We start from the raw sequence: 10,583 nt of genomic DNA, 5'->3' as shown, positions 1-10,583 counted from the left end.
TATATATATATATATATATATATATACACACACACACACACACACATATATATACACAAATCAGTAGAAGGAAGGAAATGATAAAGAATGAAATAATAACAAAAAATAGACAACTACAGAGAAAATTAACAAAGCCAAACTTCACTTCTTTGAAAAGATAAATAAAATTCATGAACCCCTAGCCAGATATATTAAGATAAAATAAACCACAAATTAAGAATGAGAAAGCTGGGCTTCCCTGGTGGCACAGTGGTTGAGAATCTGCCTGCCAATGCAGGAGACACAGGTTCGCGCCCTGGTCTGGGAAGATCCCACATGCCGCGGAGCAACTGGGCCCGTGAGCCACAATTACTGAGCCTGCGCGTCTGGAGCCTGTGCTCCGCAACAAGAGAGGCCGCGATAGTGAGAGGCCCTCGCACTGCGATGAAGAATGGCCCCCGCTTGCCTCAACTAGAGAAAGCCCTCGCACAGAAACGAAGACCCAACACAGCCAGAAATAAATAAATAAATAAATAAATAAAATATTAAAAAAAAAAAAAAACTTAAAAAAAAAAAAGAATGAGAAAGCAATGATCACTTTAGAGTCTACAGAAGGTAAAATGATAATTAAAATATTATGAGAAATTTTATGCCAAAAATTCAAAATAGGTGAGATGAAAAATTCCTTGAATAATTCAACTTAACTGAAAATGACACAAAATGAAACATAAAATAGTCTTGTATATTAAATACATTGAAATTAAAAAAAAAAGTCTTCCCCCAATGAAATTCCTGGCCCAGATGGCTTCACTGGTGAATTCTAACAAATATAAAGATGCTCTTTCAGAAAATAGAATACTTTCCACTTGTTTAATAACATAATTTGACATTGCAAAGCAAAGAAATCTATAGTCAATATCTCTCACAAACATAAATACAAAAATACTTAACAAATATTAGTAAATCAAATAAAGCAATATAAAACAGATACTACATCATGACCACATAGAGTTTATCCCAAGAATTCAAGGTTGGTTATACATTGAAAATTAATATAACTCACTGTATATAGAGAACAATGGAGAAAATCCACATGTTTTTAAACAGATGTAGTATAAGCACTTGACAAAATTTAGTAACCATTCATGATTAAAAAAAAAAAAATCTAAGCAAACTAAGAATAGAAGAGAACTTCCTCTTTCTATTAAATAACATATGTAATGGTCAAACTGTTGAAACTTCTTCCCTAAAATCAGAAACAAGACAAGGATGCTTACGCCCACCACTTCCATTCAAATTATATTGGAGGTCCTAGCTATTGCAACAAGGCAAGAAAAATAATAGGCATAAAGATTGAAAAGAGAGGGCTTCCCTGGTGGCGCAGTGGTTGAGAATCTGCCTGCTGATGCAGGGGACATGGGTTCGAGCCCTGGTCTGGGAAGATCCCACATGCCGCGGAGCAACTAGGCCCGTGAGCCACAACTACTGAGCCTGCGCGTCTGGAGCCTGTGCCCCGCAACGGGAGGGGCCGCGATAGCGAAAGGCCCGCACACCGCGATGAAGAGTGGCCCCCACTTGCCGCAACTAGAGAAAGCCCTCACACGAAAACTAAGAGACCCAACACAGTCATAAATAAATAAATTAAATAAATAAATAAAGTATTAAAAAAAAAAACAAAACAAAACTAATCTTTAAAAAAAAAAAAAAAAGATTGAAGAGAAGTAAAACTGTCTCTATTTGCAGGTGACATAATTGTTTATGTAGAAAGCCATGAGGGAGCTACCAAACAGCTATGATAACTAATAAGTGATTTAACATGGTTTCAGGGTATAAGGTGTTCAACCAGGAAACAGAAACCACACAATAATTTTAAAAGAAAAAGTTTTGTATAAACAATCACTAAGTATAACAGGGGAGTAACTATGAAGGTATAAAGTGATCCCTAAAGAACACTGCAAGAGAGTACCCAAGGAAGGGACACCTGGAAGGAAAACACCCCTCCCCAAGGCTGGGATTCAGACCCCTTTGGAAAAGTGTGGTTGCAGCCCTCTGGATGCTGAAGTTTGCTGGGTTGCCTGGGCAGAGCTGATCCACAGTCACTGGATATACTGGAAACACCCCGAGGGTTGCATGTAAGCTGAAGCTGGTGGGTGGTCATACAGAGGGAATTGGGGCTTTAAATACTTCTGTAAGTTTAAAAAAATAAAAGAAATGGCTCCCAGGTACTCCAGCTTACATGGACCTTGAGTGCTAGATGCTTCTTTCCTGATGGTGTCAGTGAAATTCCTGGGGAGCTCTCTCCCTGCATGGCTTGGGTCGTGTGGCCCATCCTTTAACAAAAGAGTGTAGCTGGGGTGGCCCCGGCAATCTGAGCTTCAACCAGCCCCTCAGATGATTCTGATTCTCACTCAGGTTTGAGAACTGCTCCCCTAGAATGACATTAAAGGCATGCCTTATGTCCAAGTTTTGGATAATTTTTCTTGATCCCCCAAAAAACTGGTCAAATTACATTTTTGTAGTATTTGGCCAAATTCTGTCACATCAGTGCAGGAAAATGTGTTAATTAACACATAGCCTCCCTGTGAAATTGTTACAGTTTAGAGACATACGTTTTTGGCGAACTGCTAAGGCCAGAGAATTTCCTTCTGTCTGGAAATTTTGTAAGGAATCTAGGGTTGCATTTTCAAACCCAGCAACTTTGGCTAATGCTGGACCCAAGTTTACTTTGGACCCACCCTCCTCTATTTCTCTCTCATCTGCACACATGTACACACATGCATACAAAGAGCAGTCTGCTTCTAAATGTTTAACCACTGGCTCTCTAGTAATGTAAAGCCCTGATTTGTGGCATTTGCCAATTTCCATGGTGTAAATACTCCCACCATGGCCAATTATAAACTATCAACATGAAGTCATGGACTTCCCTGGTAGTCCAGTGGTTAGGACTCTGCCCTTCCACTGCGGGGGGCACAGGTCAATCCCTGGTTGGGGAACTAGGATCCTGCCTGCTACACAGTGAGGCCAAAAAAAAAAACAAAACATGAAGTCAGCGAATGAGGATTTGGAAGAGACACACACAGTGATTCTCTGGGGCTGGCGCGAGCCTGCTCTGGCACCAGTGCCATACTTCCAGAGGTGGCCTGTCCCTGGCTGGGCCTCCCCTCCACTTCCGGGCGGTGGCTCCGCCTCACCAGAGCCCCAGCAGTGGAGGCCGTGGGGACAGTTCCTCCTGCTGACTTAACTCCAGGTGTGGGAGAAACTGCGGGTAGAAGCACATCCGCGCACGCCCTCTGGAGCCAGCCTTCCTCAGCCTGGTTTTCCTACCCCGCAGGGACCTGCGGGCTGCTACTAGCACCGATGGATCTCTGTCACCTGACAACAATAGGGACCCGTTCGGAGCTGCCCCGCCGGTAGGTGGGAGTCCTTCCGTTCTGTTTGGAAACCAGGGATCCTTGGGGGTGGGTGCCGGGGCCTCGTCACGCAGAAGGTGGCCAGTGGATGTAGCAGCAGCTACGGCCAGCACCCAGCGCTCTGTGGGTCCTCCCAGGGGACGGAGCAGGCAGGACAGGGCGTGGACGGTGTGGCCTGGAGGGTGGTCTCACACTCCCAGATGACAACCACCTGCTCAGACTTCTCCCCAGGGCGCGCCTGGGAGTCCCTGGGGGAGCCCCCAGCCACAGTCAGAGCTGCTGCTCAGGGGAGGGCGGGACATCGAGGTGGGGACCAGAAACCACCCAGCGGCATCACCAGAAACTGCAGGCACTGTTCTCGGGGAGCCATGGGGGAGTCTGAGAGATGGGTTGGGGGCAGAGCAGAGTTTAGTTAAGAAGCCCTGCCCCACCCCCCCCGTGGGACATACAGTCTGGGCTGAAAGGGTGGGGAGGGGCAGTGTGTGTCATAGCACTTAGCTAGCCTGTGCTCCCCCATCTGTCCCCTCACGCCTCGGTGGAGTCACCCAGGGGCCAGGTCGCCATCCGCAGCCCCAGACTGGCCCGCTAGCCGGGTCAGGAGGGCGCAAGCATGCAGCTTGGTCGGGGTGGCCCCCAGCCAGCCACACGGGCCCCACGATGTGTCCAGTGTCCAGTGTCCAGAGAGGCAGAGTGGCCGGGAACCACCGCCTGGGATGAAGTCACCTGCTGGCCATGTGACCTGGGTGTGTCCCTTTAGGTCCCTGGGCTTCAGGTTCCCTGGGAGGGGCTGACGTGTCAGAGCAGGTCCGAGGAGGAAGCCGGGTGGGGTGGGCACACGGCAGGTCGTCAGGGAACAGGCTCCTTGGCAGGATGACGTCACGGGCTCTCCACTCTGCGGGCTCTGTGGGGATGAGGCAAGGGGGGCAGCCCAGGGTGGTCCCGGGGGGCAGAAGCCGCAGGGAAGCTGCTTGTAGACACCCTACGGAAAGGTGTCTGTTACGGGTTGAATTGTGTCCCCCTGCAAAGAAGTTGAAGTCCTAACCCCCTAGTATCTGTGAATGTGACCTGATTTGGAAACAGGGTGACTAAGTTTAAGTGAGATCATTAAGGTGGATCCTGACCCGACTTGTTCTTATGAAAAAGGGAAATCTGAACACAGACATGCACACAGGGAGAAGGCTATGTCAGGTGGAGCAGAGACGGGGTGATGAGTCTACAGAAGCCAGAAATAGATTCTGTCCCACAGCCTCAGAAGGAACCAGCCCTGCTGCTACCCCTTGATCTCGGACCTCCAGTCTCCAAAATCCCTGCCTTCGTGAAGTGGCCAAAACCATACGAAGGTGACTCATAGTAGGTTATGAAAGTCTCAGGAATCAGAGCAGGGAAGGAGAGAAAACGCCAGGTCTTGTTGAGGGAGCCTGGAGACAGCTGCACTGGGAGGGGACTGTGGTCATGTCCCCAGGCAAGTGGGGGAGCCAGTCAGGGAGACAGCTGGGGAGGAGCAGGCGGGTGAGGACACAGCACGTGCAAAGGCCCTGTGTCGGGAGCAGACCCAGTGGGTTCCAAGTAGCACCCGGAGGCCACGTGGCTGGAACAGAGCCATGAAAGTGGAGCAGAGCAGGAAGGGAGGCTGAAGGGGTCAGAGGAGGCAGGTCCTGCGGCCTTGGGGACTTCAGCTTCTGCTGAGCAAGGAGGGATAGCAGGGGTTTAATAGAGGCGCTGTCACACTGGCTGCCGGGGGAAGGGGAAGGTGACCACGCGGTAATCCAGGGGAGAGGATGGCTGAGACCCAGGTGGTGGTGTGGGTGGTGAGACATGGGCACATCCTGCTAATATTCTGAGGGCACAGCTGACAGATGGCCAGTGACCAGGGGTGCAGGGCCAGCCCACATCTTAGGAAGGCTGAATCACCCCAGGATGGGGTAGGTGAGGGAGGGGTTGGCCTGGTGGAGACCGAGCCGTTTGAGATGCCTGCTGACATCGGTGGGGCTGGCCGTGGGCAGCTCGAGTCCATGGCAGCGGTCAGGGCTGCAGATGAAGGCCGGGGAGCCACCGGCACAGAGACAGAAAGCCAGGAGGCTGGACAAGACCAGTGAGAATTCAGGAGTGGAGGGAGCACAGACCCGGGGTCCACAGCGTTCAGTGATCAGGCAGAAAAGCTGGAGCAGTCCGACTCTGTTACCTGGGCCAGGGGGGGACAGGACCCCCACTGGGGGTTCCAGGGGGCAGTCACTTTGTATCCAATCGCATTCTCTGGCCACAGCTGGTCCAGCGGTGGGCTCCTCAGCCAGCTGGGCCAACCAGAGCCCTCTGCACAATATCTGGAGCAAGGATGCAGGGGGTCCGGCTTCCCAGTTGGGCTGTTCCCGGTTTGACTAAGCCCCAGGGCGGTTGTGGGAGTTTGGTACCGCCCGGGAGGCAGAGAGAGCGGTCACGTTGATGCTGAGACGGGGCAGTGTGGACACGGCCCCTGGGCTCCTCACAACACCCGGCCTGGGTTCTGGTACTTGCGACCATCGATCCTGGCCCTAACAGGTGCGCCTGCACCTCCCGGGGCTGGGGGATCTGTGCATGGAGGGCGCCCCAGAGCTCTCTCCTCTCTCCCTCCCTCCCTCCCTTGGGGTGGGGACCTGATTAGGAAGCAGGACCCTGATTTTCAACCTCTCCAGCTCCCACCTCCCTGCCCCATGTGCTTCCAGAGGCCTCTCTGTTGAAGGCAAGGAAACAAACCACAGGGCTTTGAAATCATCCATCGAGTTTAATGCATCGTACAGAAGGAAAACTACATGGGCATATTTAAGACAAACACTTTTTCTCTAGTCCCACTATCCATTGGACGGTCCTCCTTGGTCCAAAAAACTAAGTCTCAAGACACATTGGCAGCTACCCCTCCCGGGTCCAACCTTTCATATCTTCCCGTTACATTTTTTTAAAAATTTAATTCAATCCATCCAAGAAGAAAAACAAACCAACAAAAAAAGGAACCTGAAGACATTTACATCGCAAGCCACGCGGTAATGCATAATTGGCATCTAGAGTAACCAATATATAAGACGTGTGTCTTACGGTTCACTTTGTTCATCAATAAAAGAATATAAAAATCTTGTTCAACCCAGTGTTAAGTGTATTAAAATAGATCTGTATCGTACAGCACAGTTTCTCCCGGAGTCGTGAAAATGACAGGAGGGACCGTGGCAGTCTGCGGGGTTCCGGCCGGCCACCTTGCTCTGCACCTGGCAGCGTGCGTGCATGCATGTCTGGGGCCACGTGTGCACACGCACACGTGTGTTCAATGCAATTCGGCACCGTGTGATGTGCTGGGGGCGGGAGTCCTGTGGCTCCCAGATGCTCATCCTGTTGTGCTAAGTCCCTCGGGACTGGAGAAGCCAGTGGGCGTGACAAGCCCGCGTGGCCCATCCCGGATGCAGGGCGGCGGGCACCCTTTGCTCTCGTGGAGACAGCAAGAGGGACCCTTCAGTCTCCCGAGGCCACCGCCCTCTCTTCCTCCCCCTCCCCCCACTTCTTAAAAAACCCTCTGGGTCCCTCCAGTTTGGCAGCTCCCCCGCCCGAGGGGTTTTCCGTTCATCCCAGGCGGCAGAGACCACTGTGAGCAGGAAAAGAAGTCACCAAGTGTCCCCTTCACATTAAATATCTCACAATAAAAACGCCATACAAAAATGTAAAGTTATTTTTTGGCATAGTGTCTGTACTGGCAAGAAAAGAGGAATGGAATACTTTTATCGGCTCTTCAAAAGGAGGAAAGAAAAGGCTTCAGTCGTTAAGTTGAACGATTCAACCCAAAATAGAAAACCTGCCAAACGCCTCCCTGGCGTGGCTGCAGCTCCATCTCTCACCCAGAAACTCCACGAGAAAAAGACATCGAGGGCAAGATGAGTCCAAAAAGTCGGCGGAGGGAGGCGCAGGGCGAGGGCGCCCCCAAGACCAGGGGGCAGACGGAGGCCTGGCTGGGCCACAGCAGCGTCCCCTGGGGAGCTTCCTTCAAGTTAAACAGCTGCGATTCTGAACGCTAATAACACTTGACAACAGGGATCGGGCGTCTGGAAGGCCTGGCGTGAGCCCGACGGCCCCGTGGGGGCGGGCGGCTGAGTCTACCTAGATTTGCTACCCGCCTCTCGCCCCAACTAGCTCTACTACTTGGCTACATCGTGTCCTCGGCTCCCCTCCCGCAGGGCACCTCGGCCCTTCCCCCTCCTGCGGGGGCGGCACGAGGCCGAGGAGACAGCTGTGCCCAGAAGCCGGAGACCCGGGCAGCCCCCCGACGGCAGGGAGCTGACTCTGCGCCCCGACCTGGCTTCCGGGCGTCCCATCTGACCTGAAGGGCACAGGACTCCATCCCCACCCATCCTGGCTCTAGGACTCTCACTCAGCTTCTTCTCCCTTCTTTCCTGTCTCTGTCTGGTTTTATTTTTGACTGAAATTCATAGTGTTTATGAATTAAGGCTGACAGAACCCTCAGGTCTTGCGAGCAGGGTCCCAGTGACTTTCCGTGGGTGTGCAGACGGGTCCCTTGGGGTCAGTTGTGCCCCGGGGGGTGCTGGAGGGCAGAGTGCAGGGCCGCTGCTGAGGGCTTGGTCCAGGGCCCGGCCAGCAGCGGGGCGGGGCTGGTGGTCGTCATGGTGACCTGGAGCATCTGCTCGCCCTGTATCAGTCTCAGGAGGGCCCTCAGGCGGTCCAGGGACGACTGGGTGCCCCTCTGCTGGGCCAGCAGGCTCGTCTTAAGCTCCAGGCATTTCTGTCAGGGGGAGGGTGGCAGAGAGAAGGGTCTCAGAATTCAGTGACACAAGCCACCTGCGGCAGCCACCCCTCAGCGCCTTCTCGGAAAGCCCCTCCCTTCCACCGCAGAGGCTGAAAGAAACCAGGAAGAGGGCCTCACGCACACCGGGCAGAAGCGAAAAATGGAATTAAACGGCAGCCAGACCCACAGGAGAAGTCTGTTTCAAACATTCAGGGCTGGAAATGATGTGCTTGTGCAGGAATGTGGGAACGTTCTGCCTCGTGGTTGTGAGGCTGCCTAGCTGACCACATCTACCTCTGCTGCTGGAGGAAGCTCCGAGGCTGTTTTGGCTCAAGTGCAGCCCTGGAAAAGACCTTCAGGCCGCTGGCCAGTTTCCTGCTCTTCCTCTTGCCTGCTGTATTCATGGCTTTTTCTAGTCTTTTATATATCATGGCGACACAGTGAAGTGGTTAAGGACTGACGCCTCAAGTTAGAGTTTTAATTATTTGCTGCCTGGGCAAATAAACTCCTTGAGTCTGCATCCCAAACTCTAAGATAAGAATAATCACAGAGCCTCTTCATAGAGTTATGGAGAGGATTAAATGGGATACTACATTTAAGGGGTTTTACCAGGGCCTGACACTGCTGTTACCAACATCACCACCATCATCAGCACCATCAACATCACCATCATCATCACCGCCACCACCACGACCACCATCACCATCATCACCATCACCACCATCATTATCACCACCTTCATCATCACCATCATCATCACCACCATCACCTCCATCATCATCACCATCATCACGACAATCACCTCCATCATCACCACCACCATCACCACCATCATCACCATCATCATCATCACCTTCATCATCACCATCATCATCACCATCGTCATCACCACCACCATCATCATCATCATCACCACCATCATCACCACCACCATCATCACCATCATCATCATCACCTTCATCATCACCATCATCATCACCACCATCATCACCACCATCATCATCACCACCACCACCATCACCATCATCACCACCATCACCTCCATCCTCACCACCTCCATCCTCACCACCACCATCATCATCATCACCACCATCATCACCACCACCACGATCATCACCATCATCATCACCACCATCACCACCATCACCACCATCATCATCACCATCATCACCACCACCACCATCACCTCCATCATCATCGCCATCATCACCACCACCACCATTATCATCATCTTGTTTATCACCACTCTACAGGGAAGAAATCACTGTGTTCACTTTATACAAGAAGAAACTGAGGTTCGGATATGGTCAGGGCCTTGCTGAGGTCACAGAGCTGAGAAGGAGCAGAGCCAGATGCTCGGTAACTATTTGTCGAAAGAGTCACAGAGCTGCCTTCTCCACCTGCTGACTCGCTAAGTGATGGTGGTGAGTCTGTCTTCTCCTGGGACCTCCGTAACCAGACAGTGATGCTTTGGCTCTACATACCGCGGTTCTAAGGGCAGACCCCGCGCCCCCGCCCTGCACACCTTCACTGCCGAAGCCAGGCGCCGGTCCCGCTCCTCCAGCTGCCGGTGCTCGCTCTGTAGCTCGCTGCCCCTCTGCAGCAGCTTCTGCTTCTCCTCTTCTTTGACTGTGAAAGAGAAGACCAGGCCCCACAGGGAACTGCAGGCAAGCAGGGGCTGGACTGCGGCTGAGCAGGAGAGGCAGAAAGAATCCTAGGCCCAAGCCTATAGGTCATTCTGGCCACATCCTCCTGCAGGGGCCGGTGGCTCTCGCTGGATGCACGGGGGCTGGAATTGCATCCCCGCAGTAACTGCCCCGCACACAGGGCTAGTCCCAGGGATCTTTGGCCCAGAACAGCCTCCGCTGGGCCCAAAGTGAGTCCAGCGGTCTAAGGGCGGGGGTGGACAAAAGGGAATCGGTGCCCTTTCCCAGCTCCCGAGGGTGTCTTACCTGTCTTGTGGGTGACGTAGGAGTGCACAATAGCCAGCATCCCGGTCCAGGGCACACCTTCGTCTTTCTTTAAGGCCTGGAGGGCAAACGGGGAACTGAGTCAGCGGACAGCCCGGGGCCCGCCATGCCCTGGCTGTGTAACCCGGGCTGGCGGGGGGACGAGCTCCCTGGGCTGTCATAGCCACCCTCTCCCTAGGTCCCCACAAAACCCAGAGTGACAGGCACTCACGAGAGTTGTGTTCTTTGAAAAAAAGATAACTTCCCAATGATTTTACAAGTAATACATTCTGTAGAAAAGCCTACTTTTAAAAACACTGATAATTCCCCACTACTCAGCCACACACAGGTATTTTCTCCCAGGTTTTTATTATTCCGCACACTGTTTTTCCTCAGACGGCTGATGATCAAACTATACAGCAGCTATAAAACCTGTTTTTTATTTTTATTTATTTATTTATTTATTTATTTTTTGCCACACCACATGGC

At 52.0% G+C, this 10,583-nt stretch overlaps 1 protein-coding gene across 1 annotated transcript in view; it reads right to left on the bottom strand.

The window, feature by feature from the left end:
* Positions 1-6,127: 6,127 nt before the first annotated feature.
* PHF21B (PHD finger protein 21B) overlaps positions 6,128-10,583 on the bottom strand; it is a 100,013-nt gene continuing 95,557 nt past the window's right edge. The window contains exons 11-13 of the mRNA XM_082421193.1: positions 10,098-10,173; positions 9,671-9,774; positions 6,128-8,142 (exon numbers count right to left, since the gene is read on the bottom strand). Coding sequence (XP_082277319.1) covers positions 7,924-8,142; positions 9,671-9,774; positions 10,098-10,173 — 399 coding nt within the window. The 3' untranslated portion in view covers positions 6,128-7,923. The remainder of the gene's footprint in view (positions 8,143-9,670; positions 9,775-10,097; positions 10,174-10,583) is intronic.

This window comes from Balaenoptera physalus, assembly GCF_965194825.1.
Source record: "Balaenoptera physalus genome assembly, chromosome: 13".
NCBI classification, from domain to species: Eukaryota; Metazoa; Chordata; class Mammalia; order Artiodactyla; family Balaenopteridae; genus Balaenoptera; species Balaenoptera physalus.
This window is presented reverse-complemented; position numbering and strand designations above follow the sequence as displayed.